The sequence below is a fragment of the Lycium ferocissimum genome, chromosome 10 (assembly GCF_029784015.1).
Source record: "Lycium ferocissimum isolate CSIRO_LF1 chromosome 10, AGI_CSIRO_Lferr_CH_V1, whole genome shotgun sequence".
Classification (NCBI taxonomy): Eukaryota; Viridiplantae; Streptophyta; class Magnoliopsida; order Solanales; family Solanaceae; genus Lycium; species Lycium ferocissimum.
This window is the reverse complement of record NC_081351.1, coordinates 24,171,133-24,193,385: the sequence shown is the minus strand read 5'-3', so window position 1 is coordinate 24,193,385 and position 22,253 is coordinate 24,171,133. Positions and strand designations below refer to the sequence as shown.

The 22,253-nt window shown below is 33.3% G+C and overlaps 1 protein-coding gene across 1 annotated transcript; it reads left to right on the top strand.

Moving 5' to 3' along the window:
• Positions 1–13,692: 13,692 nt before the first annotated feature.
• Positions 13,693–21,927, top strand: LOC132032905 (protein indeterminate-domain 5, chloroplastic-like). Its single transcript, XM_059422700.1, has 5 exons — positions 13,693–14,286; positions 14,835–15,231; positions 17,097–18,076; positions 18,784–19,152; positions 21,601–21,927. The coding sequence occupies exons 1-4, from the start codon at positions 14,109–14,111 to the stop codon at positions 19,092–19,094; spliced, it is 1,866 nt and encodes a 621-aa protein (XP_059278683.1). The 5' UTR covers positions 13,693–14,108; the 3' UTR covers positions 19,095–19,152; positions 21,601–21,927.
• Positions 21,928–22,253: the final 326 nt, after the last annotated feature.

The following is a 22,253-nucleotide window of genomic DNA, read 5'->3' as shown; positions in this document are numbered from 1 at the left end:
GCATGTGTTTGTTGTATGAATTGGTAAATAACCGGTTTTCAAATCTTTATAAGAACTATTCTCGAAAACTCACCGGTGGTACCAAATATGGATGTTGGTCAATCCTCTCGGTTCGGTGGAGTTGATCATTCTCCACACCGTGACGGTCTTATGAACAACGGTAAGTTCATCACCTTGATATTAAATTATCTATATATATGTATGATGTTGGTATTTAAAATATGTTACTTTTCATGTAGGAGGATGAATGCACTTAATAATGAAGATTTTCCTAATTATTATGAGTCATCATCAAGTGATGACGATGAAATAACTAATAATGCGAGAGGTAAATTGGTATGATGAAGACGATGATGATGTTCGAAGTTGGTATGACCAACAATATTCCTCAAAGCCAAAACCAACAACAACGATGCTACACGCACGTACCACCGTCGATGGTGAAAACCCGACTTACGAAAGTCGAATTCGGTGGCATTCTAACAATATCCCTTATCTTGATTAACTGCGAAGGTCGTGATGATGCATTTGTCTTCACAAGAAGATTATGATAGTCGCTTAAAAACACGGATTGAACTTTAAGGATCTCGACAAAGATCGATGCTACCTTGCAAAGGGAATGTTGTTCGCGTCAAAAAAGCTTTGCAACGAAATGTCAAAATTTATTGTTTTAAGGACATGAGAGAGTTTAAGGTTGATCGGTCAACCTCCAATATGGAGGCTAATTTGTAGACGACGGTATCAAAGTTTGTGAGTGGTTGCTTCGGGGAATTGTTAAGGCGATGGTATGTGGGCTATCACAAAATTTTGCGAAAGACACGAACTTGTGATATGGAAGAAAATCGAGCGAGATCATTATAATTTAGATACAAACATGATTGCTCGAAGTGTTACTTAAAGACATTGCGAAACGCCAAGAGTAACTTAGCTACCTAGTACATTATATGTCTTATATCAATTGAAAGATTATTACTAAAAGTTGTTTGTTTAAACTTGTGCGGGTTCCCGATTAAAGATTGTATTTGAAACGTTCAAGCCCGTATATAGTAAAACTATAAGCAACAAAAAGGGATTTCTCGGGCGTAGACGCGCTTTTGAGATGGTCTTTGGAAATTGGCATACTTCTTTTCGATCGCGCGAGGAGGTATATGGCGACTGCAACATTTTTAATCCTGAATCTGTTGTAAGTGCGACTTATAGAGGGTAAAATCTTCAACTTCGTATTTTGGACATTCAAACCATCATTGATGGTTTTGCTCCGCTGCTTAGGCCGGTGATATCCATAGATGGTACGCATGTATATGGTGCCCTACGACATCAAGCTCTAATTAATAGGAATGGATGCCAATGGTCAATATTTCCTCTTGCTTTCGCAATTGCCGCTAACGAGAGCAACGACACATGGGGGATCTTTTTGACCCGTTTGAAAACTCATGTTATTAAGGATCGTACCGGCGTATGCGTCTTTGTCGATCGTCATAAAGGCATATTGCACTGTATGGATAATTCTACGGGTGGCGACCTCCTTTGTTTACCATCGATATTGTTTAAGGCACTTGAAGGCGAATTTGCAATCAACGTTTCTGAATGGCACTCTAAACAAATTGATGTGGGGGGCTGCGATGGAGCGTCGACAACGAAAATGAAATTTCTGCGAAAAATGGATGCGATCGGGTCGGTGAGTGAACCAGCATCGTTTGGTTGATGAAGCTCGATGTTGAAAAATGGACGCTTCGTCGTGGAGGAAAAAGATGGGGCATGCTCGCTGACAAACGACTCGAGTGCTTTCATGGCTTCTTTGAAAATACTGCTCGAGGACTACTGTCACCGCGATGGTGAGAATGACTTTGACGGGTGGTGGAGCGATTTGTTGTTAGGACAAGGCGGACCGGAAGCGATGGCCGACGGCGGGACATGGATGCCAAAGCCACTAAAAGCTATGGAGCATTATAGACAAAAATGTGAGCGTCACGAATGACCAGTATGACCCAATTCAACATGTGTATGAAGTTAGGGCGGGTTATTATAACGGTAAGGGTGGAAACGTCATTACGTTTATGAGGCGATGAGAATATGCACTTGTGGTAAGTGGCAAACGTACCATATGCGTTAGTTTCTCATCTTCATCAAATTGCTTCGAGAGAATGATAAAAACGGTAACAAATTATGTGGTGGGGGGAATACAAGGTCCAAAGTTACATTAGAGCATATTAAGGCCAATTCCACCCACTTGTTAATGAAGCTTATTGGCCAAACGAGCCGTTTTCGATGGTTGCTAACAAGGATTACATTAGAAAATTGGGCATTAACTCACGGAGTCGTGACCCGATCAAATGGATGTTAGTGAAAGAACTTACTCTCGCAAGTGCTGCATATGTAAGCAATATGGTCATGACAAGCGTTCGTGTGGGCAACAAAGAAGTGGTAGTACAAGCACGTCTCGAAGTAATAGAGCCTCAGAACTTGAAGATTGTATTATTCTTGTAATTTATTATTGTATTGCTTTGAATTAGTATTGTAATTAAATGGAATGAATTATTTTTTAATTAGTATAAACCTCTCGTATTGGATGAATTATTATTAAAACACTTAAATCAAAACCCTATAAATATTACAAGTTTCAAAACTTGCTTGGGACACTTTAGAACCCCTAAAACGACGATCAACGTTTAGGTGGACTTGATGTAATAGTAGAAAAAGCATTGTTATGCATAAAAAAAGATATTAAGTTTTATATAAAATATTGATATTTTAGAATTTTGAAATATGACTAATCTTTGCCCAAAGTATGGAAAAAAACGTGTTTGGAAAGGTAACGCAAAAAAAAAAAAAAAAAAAAAGCAGTTGAAACATTCCACGCACGAAATTCGTGCGTGAAAGAAAAGCGTATTTTTGCGATTTAGTCGCTTTCATACGTAATTTAGTGCGTGAATACTCTTGTGTAATTTATTTTTTTTTTACTTGTTAGTTTGATTGACTTTTTATTTTTTGTCTAACTTGAAATGCGGACTTTTTGAAAGAAGAGAAGGATTTGACTTCAAAATCTATTCACGTTTATATCACCTTGCTCTTGTTAGTAGATACGACAAAATGGCGGTCACTTTAATAAAGTTGGATATAAACAGGATATTTATTCCAGAAACTGAATTTCAGAATCTTGAGTGGTCCTTGACCGCTAATTACTTATCTGGGCAATTAACCATTTAACTCTTTATGCATATTCAAAATACTTTAAATTTTACATTTTCATTATATTCTTTTGTACGCGGTAATGGGGTAGATTATCTTTTATGGAGTGCTTTACTAATTAAACAATGCCAAAAGTTAGAGATATCATAATTCTATGCTCGAATAGAAATTGAATTTTTTGTTGAAGCGACTTATATTGGAAAATCACTACCCCGGCTAATACCACGTAAATTAAGGCGCATAAGGGAGAAATGGTGAATTTTTCGCTAGTTTTCCCTTTTTGGGAAGCCTATTTAGTAAATGACCCTCTTTTTATTTCTGTTTCAATGTATGGACCTTTTAGATTACGGTCTAAAAATCACTTTTGAGCAACCTGAAAATCTTATGAGAAAATATTAGACCACAATTTAAAATTATGTACAATTGCAAACATTACACCACTTGTCCATGACTTCCCAAGCGGAGTGGGACGTGATTAACTTGCCCCACCGCCTTCATGATGGGTGAACCATGTTCTCGCTAACTAAGAGTCACATTCGAACTCAAACCTTAATGAAAAAGCCAATAAACGAATTATCTAATAATGACAAAACTGAATAATAAACTTAATCTAATACTGTCTAAAACATAACCCACTAACAGTCACGAGCCTCTAAGAAACTGAAATTTAATACATAATCAACGTGGCATTCTCCGGGAATAACATGAATGTCTTTAAATATGTAAAGGACCGAAGGTCCGCTACCGCTAGATGAGTCAACGAAGCCAACCAACTGAGTCTAGAACGTTTGCCTCTAGCTGTGTGCTTTGTTCCCTACGTATTCAAGACTTGCCACACAAGGTGACAGGCCCAAACGGGCTAAGTACCTCTGAAGGATACCCACTGAATCTCATAGACTATCTCCTGTAAAGACGGAGCTGGACGTTCAGGGATAAAAACTTAATAAACAAGGAAACACGTTCACAAGCAAGCATGTGATTCATAAAGTCTGAAACTATCATAAGCTAAACAAAAACTGAGTTATAAAACTGATAATTGAAACTGAAGCTGAAAACTGAGTTATCTTTAAAGAGATAATCTTTCTAAATAAAAATTCTTCACATAATGTTCCTGCGTACATAAGGGTCTGGCAACACGTACGGGGGAGTGTCGGCCTAACTCCCCAACAAACAATTACACGGCTGGGATCGTAAAAGTATTGTTTCAAAATGGACACATAGTCTTTTTTCTAAATATTTTGAACTATAAATTATCATGACTTTAACTACTTTTTATGTAGTTTCTAAATATATAAATTTTGTTTTTACAAACTTGTAAAACTATATAAAAATTTATGTTCAAAATTATAAAGTTTGACCCTCGTACTCCGAAAAGGTTCACATAAATTGAAACGGAGGGAGTACAATTTAACCAGTAAGTGACGCCACCTTTTTATTTATTAACATAAATATACAAAACAGAGTCAGAGGGCTCTAGGCTAAAGTAAGATTGAGCAGTATATGAGCAAATATTAGATCCGAGTCTAACTTCATCCTGAAGCTAGGGTAATTTCTCAAGGGCTATATTTACACAATTTCTAAAAATATGGATAAAATCTAAATGGTGACCTAAAAAGGGACACATACGTAAATCAGCCTGAAAACGCTCCCTGCTACAAGTTTCTCCGGTACCGATATCTATTGGTATTTCGACTGTATTATTAGAAAATTTCAAACGAAACCAAAATCGTCCAAATTCCAGTTTAAATAAAAGAAGATTTGTAAACGCTCACAATGGCGGTGGCAAGTTTTATTATCAAGGAGTTCATTAACTGCTATATATGCATAAAAAAAATTAACCTTTATATATATCGTATAACTTTCCGCCCTTCTAACTCTGTTCCTATATAGATATAAGATAGTATATATAATGTTCTTAAGACTAAATCAAAACAATCTTTTAAACAAATTCAAACAGAGCAAAAGCAAAAGACAAAGCCGTCCAAATTCAAGTTTAAATTTAAAAGTAAAAGAAGATATTATTAAATCTTGCAACCTATATATATGGCCTATTTACCAGTGTTCGACAGTAATAAAGCCTAGTGACAGTTGAGCTGTCGTTATACATTCGTTTCTTCAAATGAATAACCAATACAAAGCCTTTGCCTTAATAAAAGCTGGAACTCAAGTTGTTTCTTCCCTGCTTTTAGAATGGAGAGTCACAATCATACAGATTGAACTAAATCATAAAAGCTAGTGGCATGTCACAATAATTAATTTTACTTGGATCAGTAAATACAAGTAGATAAAAACCCACAAAGAAATTAATAAATATTACTCTCTCCCGAGCAAAATAAATGTTCGCTTAGCCTCGTTATTATCCTTCAAAAAAATATTACTCTCTCCAGATTAAATTTTTTTTTTCACTTAGCCTTTTTTGTTTTAGTCAAAAAAAATATCTACTTATTAAATCAAGAAATAATTAATCTTATCTTTTCAGATTTGCCCCTATTAATTGTTATGTAATCAAATTCCAATGCCTATTTAATTAGGGGTAGTTTAGTCAATTACATTTTTTTTGGAGTGAGTAGTTTTTTAGCGAGGGTGTCATAGAGAAATAATGGACTTTTTTGATCCGGAGGGAGTAACTTCTGAAAAAAATAGGTAGTTTAACCACTCCCCTTAATTAAAATTTGCAATTATTATTAACTTGACACATTAAGATCTTGTCACTTAGCACGTAGTAAGGAAAAATCTGAAAAAATAAAGTTAATTCCTTCTTGATTATGTATATAGACAATGATTTTGAACCAAAATAACAAGACTAAGTGAACACTTATTATGAGCCGGAGGGAGCACATCGATAAATAATTTTGTTATATTACAGTTATTTCTTTCGATCTAGATTTCCAACTCGGCAAAAGTAATAGTGTTATTTTATGCTAATCTAGATGTGATCTATTAGTGCAGAAGGGCATATCTGCTTCATTTGGCAAACGATAAGACATTTTTGCACTTTATTTCAATAGTTCAAGGGCATCTGGCCCTTTTTCGTTGTGAAATTAATGAAATTGATAAAATGTTACATGTATAAATAGTTAGGTAAAAAATTATCTATAATTTTAACTTTACATAAACAATGAAAGTTCTGAGCAATTGATTTATGGATGAATTCCCTTACGCCTCCTAGCTTCGCTGCTGCAGTTGCACATTATGATCGACTCCAACTTGTTTGGAATGAAAACGTTTATTAATATTATTGTTATTATTATGCAACTCTTTCACGTGTCTCAACCATGAAAGATTACTTTCGAGAACACATATATCTCAAGTGTTAAAGTAATGCAAAATATGCTTTAGAATTATCAACTATTAATTGTAATATTTGTTGCTTACCTCGGAACAAAGAATACAACAATAAAAACAAAATCAGAAATTAATAAGAAAAGAAAAAATTTAAAAAGGTAAAGAACGTACATATTATCAAACCATTGATCCTCTAACGTTCTTGCATGTCTAGACCCATGCATCATGATGATGATTTGGTTGTCATTACATTTGAAATTCAACCTATTTTCTTGCTAACTTTTGGTAACCTTATAGGAGTACTAATTATTTAATTTTGTGCCTCTAATTAAGATAAAGAGTAATTGTTTATTCCTAGTGGTTGGATTAGGTCTTCTCGTGGGTCTATGATTGTGATATAAACTTTTTCTTCACGTACGTAACATTCTTCCCCTTTAATTCCTTTTTGATGTGACTCTCCCAGCATAACACAAGCTGCCTGTTGGCTAATTTATATACATAACTATTTCAAGATTCTCTTCTATTTTTCCATAGTATGACTGTTGCATTTTATTTCTTGCATTAACTAATTAAAGTATTGATTTTAAAAGAAACTACTGAATAAAGTATAAATCACAAATTTATGGTTTAAAATACTCCTTTCGTCCCATATTACTTATTCACTTTTTCTTTTATACCCTCTTTAAGAAATCATAAATAAAAATATATTTTTATTACATTACCCTTATCTCTCTTTAATAAATTGAAGCAATCAGCAATATTAGCTACTTTAAAAAACAATTAATGTCAAGGTCAAAATAGGAAAAAATTAATTAATTCTATCTTAATTTTGTACATGAACAAGTATTTTGGGATAAATATTTTTAGTAATGTTGATAACTTATATGAGACGGAAAGAGTACTTACATATTTTGAAAAGTATCATTCTCAATTATTTTTTGGGATTCTTTGGGATATGGGGTGGGTTGCGGGGGGGCGGGGGGCTGGGTTGGAGAGACTGGGAGCTTTCAGTAGACCCATTCGTATCCAACAATGGGAATGTAATGTAATTTGAAAAGTACACTATTTTAGTTGTTTTTTCAATAAAAGTACACTATTTTACTAGTATTTTCAATGAAAGTAGTTGAAAGATGCAAGGCATTATGTAATTTTAGAGTTGAAATGTAATAAAATGTGCTTTTTGAATTAAAATTGTGCTCACTACAATAAAATAGTTGAGGTGTCAAGAGATTTGATGTTTCGAGTTTTATTTTTTCTTACAGGTTAATTATAATTTTGTTGTTTGAAAATTTTGAGTAATCTCCGGTTTCTAATTCTTAGAGATGTGGGTATTAATTAAAGTGTGTGACCATCTCGATTTCTTTTCCATGGGGGAAGTACACATGGAAGTCTTTTTAATATGAGTGAGGTGAGACTTAAACTTAAGAAAAGCTTAAGATATAAGAGAGAACACACTTTGATTTACTTAAGTATGATTGCAACAACTGCAAGATCGGTGTTCTGATTCGATCCGTCATTACAAATATTTGTTTAGTTATATAACCCTTTTTCCGTCAAAAATCCAAGTTACATTTAGGATTTCGCACAAAAATAGTAATTGTTTCAGTTATACCTTTAAAGAACTACTCCCCCGCCGTGATAAAAAGCGTCCGTTACCCATTTGCACGCCCCCCTTGGCAAGAAAATTCTAACTCCCAGAAAAAAAAAGTAATTTGACTAAACTCCGCCCTTAATTAAATAGGTAGCATAGCACTTAATAGGGAGCGAATCTGAAAAGATAAGATTAATTTATTTCTTGATTTGGAGTGAACACTCTTTTTGACCCAGGAAAAAAAGGTTAAGTGGACACTCTTTTTTATCCGGAGGGAGATAAATAGGGGTAAATTAATAAACTATACCTTATATTTATATTTTTTCTTATTAAAAATGAAAATGACGAGCTAAAGCGTTTAAACTATTATTTTTAGGACGGAAAGAGTAACTGATCATAAGAGATGAATTTCTCAATTTACCCCTAGCTGTATGACAACAAATTTCAAGAAGTGAACTAAAGAAAGTCATCCTTGTATCTTGGAGCACGAAATGTAATTTTATAACTGATGAGTGATGAGGTGTGACTCACATGATTTGTTACTTGCATTAATTACTCATAAATAATATTATTATTTGAAGAACTTATTAGATTCTTTTTTTTTCTTTTCTGTATAAACATAACGAATTAATCTACTGAAACAAAACTACATACTGTTTCTACAAAGTATAAACTCTTTAATCCTTGTCTATTCCATTTGCTTTGAACTCCTTTAATTTTCGACTTATATTTAAATTTTCTTGTTTTATAAGGAATCACTATATTCATCACAAGTGGCATATAGTATTTCTTCAAGAAAGAAAACACAAATCCTCAACTGTGTCTGCAGCTATTCATTTATATACAAAGGCACAATTAAAATATGAAGTTTATGAGTTTGAGACTATAGTCCAAAATTATGGATCTTAAATAAAGAATTTGTACAAATTAAGTCATTTTTCAAAGATAAATACGGACTTTAATTAAAGTTATTGGGTTCGGTCAAATGTGTCATTAATTATACTTCAGCTTTAAATAAAAAATTATTATTGTAGTACTAATCTTTTGTGATTAATGAAGGGATCAGATTGATTACAACTCCCACTACATTTAATTAAGTATTTCGGTTTCTCAAATATTCTTTCTTCATTTTTCCTCCTCCTATTCACTTTACATAAAGGAAGTAATTGAATTCTTTTTTTTCAAATTCTCCTCTGAAATAATTTTTTGGTCAAAAAACAAAAAGAAAAAAAGAAGAAAGAGAAAATAGACAAGAATATTGCTCAGGCTCCACAAGAACATACCCTAAAAAAAAACTCATGTGTGTTCAGTGACACAAAGTGGAAATGAAAATGGACAAGGACATTACATATAATATGTATTTGGAATATTTATTTTTGACTATTAGCTACAAAAGAAAATAATAGTAAATGTGTTAAAGAAAAAATAGTAGTGAGTGTTTATTTGTTTTACGGTGAAAGCCAAAGAAAGGTGACGAAGGAAAAGTTTTGGAAGGAAGTGATTAGAAGGATACGAAATGAGAGAAAGAGAGGCAAGGATAGCAGGTTGGTGGACCCCAATCCGACGTCGCATATGGACACGTTACGGGGTGTGGGGTCCAATGACAGCACCATCACCTTCCTCCATCTCACCCCACCAACCCCCACGCCAACCCCCCCCCCCCGACCTTTCTTTCTTTTACAATAATAATAATAATTTGATGTTCGAAATTACTTGCTCGATTGATTTAGATTTACAACGCGTAGAGTATGGCAAGGCGTTCGGTATTTAGTTTATATTTTAAAGTTGGCCTTCAAAGAATTAGTAATCCAGTCATTATAAGAATGAATACTGGCCGACTCAACCCAAGTTTAGTTAAAAGGAGGATTGCTCAAGTTTATATGATTAAGGAGACTACCCATCCCTTAAATGGCCTATGTGGCACTCTTTAACAAAGAATCGTAGATACCAAATAAACAATTGACATCGATTGCTTTTTTTATTTTAGGTGGCTTTAATTTGCACCTCAAATTGCTGGTCTTTAAATTTTGCCCTTAGCCACTTTAAGTAATAAAAAAGTGGCGGAAAATACCCCTGAGATTCTGGATTCGAACTCCAGCAAAGTATAAAAAAAATTCGTAAGACAAGATTTCATAGCAAATTATGCATGTTGGGGCGAAAGTTATGCCTTAATGCATAATTTCTATGTAAAGCATGCCTTGACCGGCATAGTTCTGTAGACATAGTTTCTATGTAGTTACATAGACACTATGCCTTGTCCGGCCTAGTTTTGTAAAAATTAAGTTATTCTACAGAACTACGCCGGAAAAGGAACTACATAGAAGTTATGCCTTAAGACATAACTTTTACCCGAATAGGCATAGTTTGCTATGAAATCTTGCCTTGCGATTTTTTTTTAACCTCTGTTGGGGTTCGAACCCGAATCTCTGGTTTCATAGACCGACGAATAAAAGTACTTTGACCCAGAAAAATTTTCGTTAAATGAGAAGTAGGGGCAAAAATTAAAGACCACCGATTTGAGGGACAAAATTAAAGGTTAGTCCATAGGAAGGGAAATCCGCGCAATTTTTTGTACCAAATATCAAACTTCTAAAATTATGTCTGGTACAATAAATCAAACTTCAGTACAGTAAATTCTACTTTGGCTCGGTAATTTGATTTACGGTTATTTATGCTCACCCTAATAGAGCCCATTTAGAGTAAAAACGCTCGACTAAAATTCATTTTTTTGCGCGGATTGCCCTTCTTTAGGGGTTGTCTTTAATTGTTGCCCTTCACTTAAAAAAGTGGCAGAAATATCCCGAGGTTCTGGGTTCGAACCTCCGCCTCGCTAAAAAAATAACAAGGCCAAAGCTTTGGAAATGTCCGCCTTATCGCATAAAGTTTTAAGGCATAACTTTCCTGTGATAGGTTGCCTTTAATAAAAGTTCCATTTATAATAGCAACCTGTACCAGTATCCCATAACTTTAGTTATGCCTTTAGTTAGGCCTTAAGACAACCTATGCCGTCTCCTGCAGAGGTTGCTGTTTGCATAACTAAAGAAATCTTTATATAAGGCAATCCCTTCTCACGGGATCCCAAGATAACTTTCGAGATTATACGCAAGGCAACCTACGCCGTGATAAGGACACACTTTTTCCAAAAGCCTTGTCTTGCGATTTTTTTTTAATTTTTATGCCTTCAAGCCGGGTTCGAGCCCTAACCTCGGTGATATTTTGAAATGTCACAAAAATTAAAACCAAAGAATTGAGGGCAAAAATTAAAGACCACCCTGAATAAGGGGCATTCCTGCGAATTGCCTTTACAAAGATCCACTTGCAATTGAAAGATAGCGACTATCATGGAGATTCAAATTCCATAGGCAAAATTCCATCGCTCAACCTTTGTAATTGGAGAATAGCTATTCTCATAGAGTTTCAAATTTCAAGTAAAATTCCAAGACCCTCCACTTTTCAGCCTCTATAATTTCAAAATAGCCACCATTCAAATTCACATGCAAAATTCTATGACCAGTGTATTTTTTCATAGACTATGACAAAGAAATGGCCAGTGGGACTATTTATACGAAAGGTCAGTCAAACCTCTCTATAAATTATTGTGTTGTCCGAAAATTTATCTTTGTATAGTGAAAGGCTTTCGTTTAAGTACGTATACCAGGCATTTGATGTTTAGATTTCATATAACTATTATAAACAAAAGTACGCAATTTTTTTTTTACTTTTTATGCTAGTATTAACGAAACCAAAAATACTTGTTAATTTTAAAATCCCAATTGATTTTCATATTTCATTAATTAAAAATTGAAAAGACTAATAAATTACTAAGAAATCCATAACTAGTTATACCATACCGATAAAGAATTAAAATCCAAGGAACATATGCATTTAAAATTAATTGAAAATTTAAATTTTCAAGTTTGATGTAAGAATTCTAAAATTGTAGATTGTTTCATAAATTCCAGTCTCTTAGTAATAATATAACGTTTGAACTGACGAAGATTTTTGTTCAAGCTTTCAAAAAAGTTAATTTTTACTTGAAAATTTGTCTAAGAACTTAATAGATAATTGAAGATTTTTAGATATTCGTTTTAAAATTTATTATGTACATGACGTTAATGATGATTATCATAAATATTTTAATATTTTATTTTTATAGATAATATATTTCTTACAAAATATTATTACACAATATTTGGTATATGGTCATAAGTATAGAGAATTTTACAAAGTGTCTTCTATAATGAATGCCATTCTTTATATAAATAGAGTGTTGTTATAAGAAGTAAAATATAACATAAAAAATCAATTCTAGAAAATCGATCATGTTATAGTGAAATCTCGTTATAACGAATACAATTATAGTAGAGGTTTATCGTAACCTCGATGGTCCTCTCCTTCTTCCACCCTTCCCCCTTTGAGCAAAATTTTTAAAAGAAATTATTGTTTGTGTGAATTTTGTAAAATATTCATTACGGAAAACGTTTAAGTCTCCCTTCACTCTAAATTTATTAGTATTATAGAATCGTAACTAGCTTAAGTTAGGGGTAATTATATATATAATGACTTGTGCAATTTATACATAATACGTTAGTAATTTTCACAAATTTCTCCTTTTAGACTTCGTAAAGGGAATATACTTTGAGGGTCGTTTGGTTTGAAGTATACGAAAATTTATTTTTTGTACAAAATGTCGTATTACTTATACTACATTTGATTCCCGGCATAAAATCAATAACTAATATAACTTCCGTATAATTATTATATCATTTGTTTTTTTTGGTATTAATGATTCGAATAAATTGAGCGAGTAGTTTCATATTAGAAATTCCAAGTTACTTTGTATTATTAACTTGTTTAACTTATGCAAGTATTTATATATTATTTTATATAAAATAGATTGCGAGATAAGAATACTTGTGATGATAAGATCATTTAATAACGGTAAATTGACATCCGATTAAGGCAATCTCGACATAATAAACTCTGAATCATTATTCGCCACATAATAATTATCCCTGGCTCCCTGCATTGTTATTCACCACATAATTAAACAGTTTGTACATTATACTCCCCGTATGGTTAGATCGTAAACCAAACGACCCCTAAACTTACTCTTTGAAAGTTTTGATCCCCTCTTTTGTTAATTAGTTATCTTTTCATTTTTACAATCTCTACGTAATAATCCCTAAATCGTTATTCTTCGCATAATAATTATTTCTTCCCGTATAGTTAGATCGTAAACCAAACGACCCCTAAGTTTACTCTTTGGAACTTTTGATTCACTCTTTTGAAGTTTCTGTTATCTTTTCATTTTTGCAATTTAGAATTGGGATAAAACGTATATATAAAAGGAGAAAAATGAGAAGGAAAAATGGTGATAAGATCATGAAGAAAAAAATGGCATTCATTACTCGCCACATAATAACTATTCCTGCATTTTTATTAACCACATAATTAAACAATGTACATTATACTCCCCGTATAGTTAGATCGTAAACCAAACGACCCCTAAGTTTGCATTTTGAAAAGTTTTGATTCCCTCTTTTTGTATTAGCTTTTCAATTTTGCATTATTTGACTTGGGATAAAAAGTATAAAAGGAGAAAAATGAGAAGTAAAAATATATAGTGATAGAGAGAGAGAAGAAACCCCTCCCAAAAAAAAAAGGATAAAAATGAAAGGAAAATGCTATAGATATGTGTTTGTGTATATACATGACACCTAGAGCACACATAGAAGAACCTCAAAAAATTTCATTTATAGCAAAAGAGAGCAAAAGAAAAGGGGCATCAAATAGCTCTCTCACCATGGGATGATTCTAGCTAGCTATCTCTTCCTCTCACTCTCACTCACTCACTCTTTTCATTAGCTCAAAAATAACAATCTTGAGTTTTTTTTTTTTGGGAGGAGGGTGTTTAGATAAGGTTTTTGAGAGAAAAAAGCTTCTTGAATTCAACCCTTTTGTTCATCTTTTTTTTTTTCCCCTTGTTTTTAATTTGTGAAAGTGAATTTCAAAAAATTTAGATAGAAGAAATTCAACAAAAATGGCAGCAGGACCTTCATCAGCTGTGTTTTTAGCAATGAGAGAAGAAGAACAGATGAAACAACAACATGAACTTCTTCTTCATCAGCAACAACAACATGCCTTACCACCATCATCATCAACAGCTCAATCTCAACAAGCACCAACAAAAAAGAGAAGAAATCAGCCTGGCACACCAAGCAAGTATCTTATACCAATAGTTTCTATCAAAAAAAAAAAAAAGTTAAAAAGTGTTTGAATTCTCTTGTTTTTCATCAAAATGCAAAGAAAAAAAAGTGATTTGATGTAAATTCAACTTTACAAGGAAGAAAAAGAAACCCTAGTCAATCTTCAAGGGAAATTCATTTTTATGCAAAGGAAAAAAAAACCACTTTATTCACCTTTTCATCTAATTCTCTGAATAAAAATCTTTGAAAGTAAAATCTAGCTATGTTGCTCCGACTGTTCAAAAGTATTGTCAGTTGTATGTATCGAATCTTTCAAAAGCTATGCATTTTTTTAAAGATTTGATATAGGTGCGGTAACATTTTTGGAGGATTCGAGCAACATAGATTTTCTGGATATGTTGCTCCGACTCTTCAAAAGTACTGTTGAGTGTTTGTACAATCTTCCAAAAACCATGCATTTTTTAAGGATCCGACTGAGGTGTGGCAGCATTTTTAGATTTTCGAGAAGCACAGATTAATTTCTATCATGGATATTAATTTTTTTGTTATTTTTTTTTCAGATCCAGATGCTGAGATAATAGCACTATCTCCCAAGACCCTAATGGCGACAAACAGGTTTGTGTGTGAGGTATGCAACAAAGGTTTCCAAAGAGAACAAAACCTACAGCTACATAGGAGAGGACACAATTTGCCTTGGAAGTTAAAGCAGAAGAGTACAAAAGAGGTTAAGAGAAAGGTTTATTTATGCCCTGAGCCCACTTGTGTTCACCATGAACCTTCAAGAGCACTTGGAGACCTTACTGGTATCAAGAAACATTATTCAAGAAAACATGGTGAGAAGAAATACAAGTGTGAAAAGTGTTCCAAGAAGTATGCTGTCCAATCTGATTGGAAAGCTCATACTAAGACTTGCGGCACGCGCGAATACCGATGCGATTGTGGCACCCTTTTCTCCAGGTCTGTGTTAAACCGTCTCGTTTAAAAGTTTAAGTGTTGGGATGGATAAAAACGAGTTTTCTTTGTTCTTTTTGGTTCTAACAATTATGTGTTTGTGGCACCCCTTTTTTTCTCAAGGTCTATGTATACGTTGTCTTTTTATCTAAAAGCTCAAATCGCGTTAGACAAAGTTTAACAAATCATCACTACTAAAAATATGCGTATTTTATCATGGAATTTCTTACAAAATCGTGGGAAATGTGATGGGAACGTCTGTGAAAAATTGTGAATTTCTACTAGTGAAGGAGGGTTTCTTGATTCTTGTTTTTTCTTTTATATTTGATTTATGGACACCCATTTTGGTACTAACAATCATGGTGGTTATATCTCTTGGTACTTATGATTGTGGTATACTCGATCGTAAATACATATGTGATTGTGGCACCTTTTTATCAAGGTGTGTATAATTATTTGATCTGAAATTTTAAACTGTTAAAGAGAGTTTTATGTACGAAGTTAATTTATTTCGTTCTTTTTTTATTTTTTTATTTTGGATTTATCGACAACACCCAATATGGTACTAACAATCATGACGATTATTAACTCAAGTGAAAATGTGTGGCATCTTCTTTGATTTTAGGGCATTTAGATTTCCCAGGTGTGATGAAAGTCTAAAGAAGCTAGAAATGATGGAAAAAGCTCTCTCCAGCTTTTCCAACAGTTACAGATTCTTTTTGGACTATCAAATTTTTCTTCCTCTACTTTACTTCTTTTATTTTTTAACCTTTTTGTCTGTTTTCTGGTAGGTTTTGTTTTTGTCTTTGGATCTTTTATTTGCTAGTACTAGTACTATTAATTAGCAGGAAAAAATATGTAGTACCAATTTAATTAGTAGTTCTTAAAAATTTCTTGTCTGAATTGTTCAGTCTTTTTCCTAGGAACCATCGTCCTTTTGCCGTTACTGATATCGTTTCTTCTTATTCACGTGTTACAATGCCATGTAAAAATGTCTTATCTTTTTTTGTTTTTTGGTGAGTTGGATAGATGCTTTAGTGTTCAGCTCTGAATTTCTTTTAGCCACCCCTTTTCATGATAATGTTTACAGTTTTAGACCAATTATTATCTAGAATTTTCTCTTTATTCACAGTCACTGCTATTTTTTGAATGAACGTTCACTAGCATACGTGGTATTTAACATCCATATATAGCTAAAAATGGATTCAAAGATTTATTAAATCCATGCATGCCTGATCAGCTTTTGTCTCAGTAAAATGATTTATCCCCCAATTTTCCCTTTGTTTTATTCATTCATTTTTTATTTTTTTTTAGAGAGAAGGCAGTATAAAGCCTTTTCATTACTGACTAGTGGAGTAATTACCACCAAGCTTTGTCAATATTAATATGTGGAGAAATTTCATGGTTTCCTCTTCTCCTGTAATCAACTTTATGTATTCTATGAATTGGGAGATCATAATGAATTTAATTATCGTACATCTCCATTTTTTAATTTGATTCTTAATTGTCATGATCATCAAGGGGATGACGGGACCACTGTGTATACAAAATTCAACTCATTTTCTAGTCCTATATGTTTATTCTTGACGTTTTTGGTAAGTTCAATGGTAATCTCAAAAAAGTTTCTACTACTTGACCAAAACATTCTGTTCGCAAGACTCCATTTCTTTAATCTATGTCATTACTATTAGAATGACATTTCGTTGTAATTTTATGTTACAATCTTTTTAAAAGCCCACACGATTCTTGTTTGTTATTTTAACTTAACATTGTATTCTTCATTTTCTTCTTATTCTCCTACGTTTATTTTCTTTATATGACCTGAACGTGTGCAAAATACGATATACTGATAGTGTAAATTTAATATGCAGGCGTGATAGTTTCATCACTCACAGAGCATTTTGTGATGCATTGGCACAAGAAAGTGCAAGAAATCCACCAAGTTTGAGCAGCATTGGGAGTCATTTATATGGAAGTAGCAACAACAACATGAGTTTAGGCGGTCTCTCGAAAATAAATTCCCAAATTTCATCAGATCATCAAGATATACTTCATTTCGGAGGCAACAACAGCAACAACAATAACAACATGAAGAATATCGCTAGTGGTGGGGCCCACCACCATCATCACAATCAGTTCGATCACAACAACAACAACCACCTCATTGGCTCATCCACATTTCGCCCTTCCACCTCTTTCTTCCAGCTTCCAATTGATCAAACAAGTCATCAATCTGATTACGCGATGAATAATAAACCAGCAATTCATGGACTAATGCAGCTTCCTGATCTTCACAACAACGCGAATTCCAGCTCAGCTAATATGTTTAACCTGAATTTCTTCCAGAATAACAACAATGTTGATAATGACAATAGCAATATCTCTGGAGGAGGTCCAGGTGGTTTATTACTTCCTAGTCCTCATCAATTCAGCAACAACAATAGTGGAGATGGTTCAAATAATTCATCCAATGTGTTCTCAGCTGGTACCCTTCTAAGTGATCACCATCATCATCATATGAGTTCATCAATTGCTTCTCTTTATGGCTCATCATCACTTCATCAGAACAATGCTACTAATTCACCGGCCCCGCCAATGTCCGCCACGGCACTACTCCAGAAAGCAGCTCAGATGGGTTCTACTACAAGTTGCAACAGTAGTAGCACTAGTGCCTCATTGCTCAAAGCCTTTGGATCAGTTGGCGGTGGTGGTGGCAGTGGTGGTTCGTCGTCTAGCGCCATGAAATCTGATATTCACCCGCCACCAGGTGTCAACTTTGGCGGCGTTTATGGCCATGACGACTCTATGAGCGGGGGGAACCATCTTCATGACCTAGTTGTGAATGCTTACGGTAATACTGATTATCTCATCTAAAAGTTTAAATTTATATATATAGATTATTTTATTTATATTAAATATTCGTTGATCCATTTTACGCGAAGGTATTACTATTTGAGAAATAAAAATTTTTTTTTATTTTTTTACTATAATGTTCTCAATTTTTTAAAAAATATTTGGAATCATTAGATATGTTGATTTACATATTTGATTAACAAACAACAGAAGATAAAAAATATATTCCGTTTAGGAATAAGAATGGACCATCGATGGAAAATAGAAGGTTATACCACAATTATGAATCATCTATCCCGTATAAGCTGGGATAAATAATCTTGGTTACAATCCCACAATTCACAATTATAATTCCAAAGATAACCTGATTTTGAACCAAACGACCCCTTAGGGATAGAGCATTACTTTTTAAAAAGAATTTATTCTATGATATTTTAAACACGTCCTTCATGGGCTAGCCTGATTCTTTTCTCATGGTCAACCACTTGAAAATTCGCTCATGTGAGATTCTATTATTTATTTTTTTAATAACCAAGCACGTAATTTTTTTTAATAATGGATAGCGATAAGGCTCGAAACTAGAACCTATGCACTCTTGATACAATGTTAATATGTGTGATCGACCATCTCGTCTTAAATAAGCTGTTAAAGAGATATCACGCTTTTATTTATTTCATTTATTTAATTATGTGTGCAACGTCGCAGGTGCACAAGAACAGGAACATCACCAAAACAACTATGGAGTAATAGGAGGGTATAGCAACAAGGTGAATAGTTATGAGCAGCCACCACAGAAGAAGCAAATGATTAATAACTTTTCAATGGAAATGGGAAGTGAACAAGCTAATAGGTTGACAAGGGACTTTCTTGGTGTTGGAGAAATAGTAAGGAGCATGAGTGGTGGAGGATTTAGCAGCAGCAGCCAACAGATAAGCTCATTGGACAATAATTCTGAGAGTAGAAAAACTCAAAGCCATCATCAGCCTTTTGGAGGTGCTACTGGCAATTATCAGTGACATTCAATGAGTAATATACAAAGTTAGGGAAGAAGAAAGGAAAGCACAAAAAGTAAAGGTAAAGTTTACTGGTCACAAAACTTTAAATATGAGGAAGATTTCTAAATTTTGTGATTTTAACCAAAAAATGCACATAAGATACAAAGAATAGTTTTTGAATGTTATGATTTCAACAAAGCACGCGGTGGGATGGATGAGATCCCTCCGACCTTAATTAGAGGTCTCGAGTTTAATCCTTGAGAATGGAGAAATTCTTGATAGGAAGTCATTCCCCCTTAAATAGTCTCTAATGGGGAGCGAATCTGAATATGTAGGATCAGTGAATTTTGAATATCGATGGTTAAACCAAAAACCTATTGTATAGTATTAAAGGTTACAAAAAAAAATTACCTTAGAAAACTTATTAAATATAGAAAAGTGGTATCCTTCTGTAAATATACTAACAAGAAAAGTTATATTCCCTCCATCTCGATTTATGTGACATCGTTTGACAGGACATGGAGTTTAAAAAAGAGAGGAATTTTTTAAAATTTATGGTCTAAGTTTCAAATGTTAGTGTGACTATAATCATCTTGTCAAGGATACAATAACAACAACAACACACCCCGTATAATCTCACAAGTATGGTCTGGGAAGGGTAGGATGTACCCAAAAAAATGTGTCACATAAGTTTTTTTTGGAAACTAAATAGTAGTACTATATATTTAGTTATTTACCAAAGGATAGTACATAAATTAAAATGTATGGATTTTATATATTTTTTTAAAAAAGAGTTGTTCTTTCCTTTGATAGTAATATGCCTGTCTGAATGTTCATCCGTATGTCTGTTACTTTCCTTTTGGTTGCAATCTATTGTTTTTTTGTTGAATAATTGTCCTTTGTCTTAGGATTCTGCAGATTTCACAGCACACCATATTCCACAATACTTTAACACTATTACTAATAATTAATTGACTGCGGACAAGGGAAATAAACATTTTTGTGACATGTTCACAAAGATGCCCTTTATAAAAAAGAAAAATCAAACATGTGATATTGTCTGTAAAAACAAGTTTGTAATTATGCGAAAGTTTGTTGATTTGTTGTCAACTCATTACTACTTGCATTATTAGCATATTACTAGTAAGACTAAACTTAAATATTTCTACACTAATTAAAAGTTAAAAACTCTCTATGTTCAAAAATGCTTCACTAGTTTGACTTTCTTATAGGTCAAAATAATTCATCTTAATTAAATCAATTCTGAAATACAAAAATTTGTAAACTTGTAGGTATTTGGTATGGAGGAAAATATTTTCAAATTTTTCATATTAATTTTGGTTGGTAAAAATTTTTGAAAAGTATTTTAATCGTGAAAACAAGTTCTCTAAATAACATTTTACACTATTTGTCTACCTCATCCTGCAACCACACCCACACCCCACCCTTATAGCCTCCATCCCTACCACCCCCTCACCTCCATCCTATAATATTTGCCTAGATTATATAAAAATATTTTTGGGACAACATTATTTACTTACTACCCAACACAAGAAAATTAAATCACTTATTTTCGAGAAAACATTTTCTTTGACCATACCAAACACAAACATATTGTTTTTTTTTTTTAGTTTCTCATCCGGTTTCCAGTACCTGCATTGAAGCCCGACTATTGTTATTCATGTCATAATTTATAATTATACTATGCTTCTCTATTGATTCAGTAAAAGTTTTTCTGAAAATGCAAATATGACCATATGGGTAGTGGACTCAAAACTCAAGAGTAATAATTTATGCAATTTTTGATTAAGATAAGAAAGCTGCAAGTAAAGACTTCAGAATATCTGTGGGGAGTGAAGCTCACATGTAGATAATAATATTCCTTTGTTGTTTACATGTCTTGTCCCTCTCCAATATTTGCCCCCTCGTGGCTGTCTGTCTTCATGTGAATGCATGTACCTAAGTCACGGGTGCTACCCTATTGGGACTTTGGATACTCATCATACAATTCAAATACATTTGGATTATTCCTACTTTTGAGCTAGCACAATATATGTATATAATTTGCTTTATACATGGTTGTTGAATACTTGAATGCGTAAGTTGGATTGAATTTGAGCGGATAAAAAAGAGTTGAGTTAATTCACATAAACAACTAGATATTTAGTCCAAGATTTAGATAAGCAAAAGTTGGGAGGATCAAAATGGCTGAATCTAAATAGGCGGATCATTAACCTTACCAAACTCTGAACAAGTTGGACATGACATTTTTTCATGTGCTCATTTTTTCACTCCTAGCCTTATAATATCCGAGTGTAATGTTTTCAGTACTTACTGGCTAGACAAAACAAATTATTTGTCATATAATGATGCTATTTAATGATGTGCTTTTCACCTATGCGTTTACCCCTTTGTTCTCTCTTACTGCTAATTTGTTCTTCTTTATGTCTCTTCACTAGACTTAGATTAATTTAACACACTGTTATTTTATTTTATTTTTGATAAATTTTCATGGATATTCTTGCAGGGATGTAATTGGGTCCAAGAAAAGTTTTTTACAATGGAGCAGATAGCTGTAGAATGAAGAAGTTCTCTTGAAGTTTTTAGCAGGAATTTAGAGTAATACCTTTATTTCTGGAAATAACTTTAGAAAACAAACTTATTTGATTTTTTTTTTTTGGGTGGTTAGGTTCTGCAGTCTTTACTTTCTTAAGTTGTTTATTTTCTTTTTGTTTTTAGTTTTGTGTTGTGTCCAAAAGATAGGCCAAGATACAGGTATTAACTGCACAAAATTTTAGAACTGCCTTTCCTTGAATTGAAAATTCACTGTGCAGGCTTTGGCCATGATGACAAATTTACATATATGGTTCTTTAATCAGGTTTTACCTATGAAAGTTCGTAGAAAATCACCACAAAGAAAGTTGCTCAAACATGTTTCTCTCTAAAACATGTAAACACCAACAATGGTGAATCTTAGAGAGATGTTAGAGAGAAGAATTGGGAAAATATTTTCTATATTCACCACCTTGCTTTCTGTACAAGATTACAATATATATAGACCATTGACCAGTCTACTCTTTCCTATGCTTAGCTGTACAATTAGTTGCTTAGCTGTACAATTAGTTATAACTACCTCTAACTATCTCTAATATACTCTAACCAACTGCCACGTCATCTAAC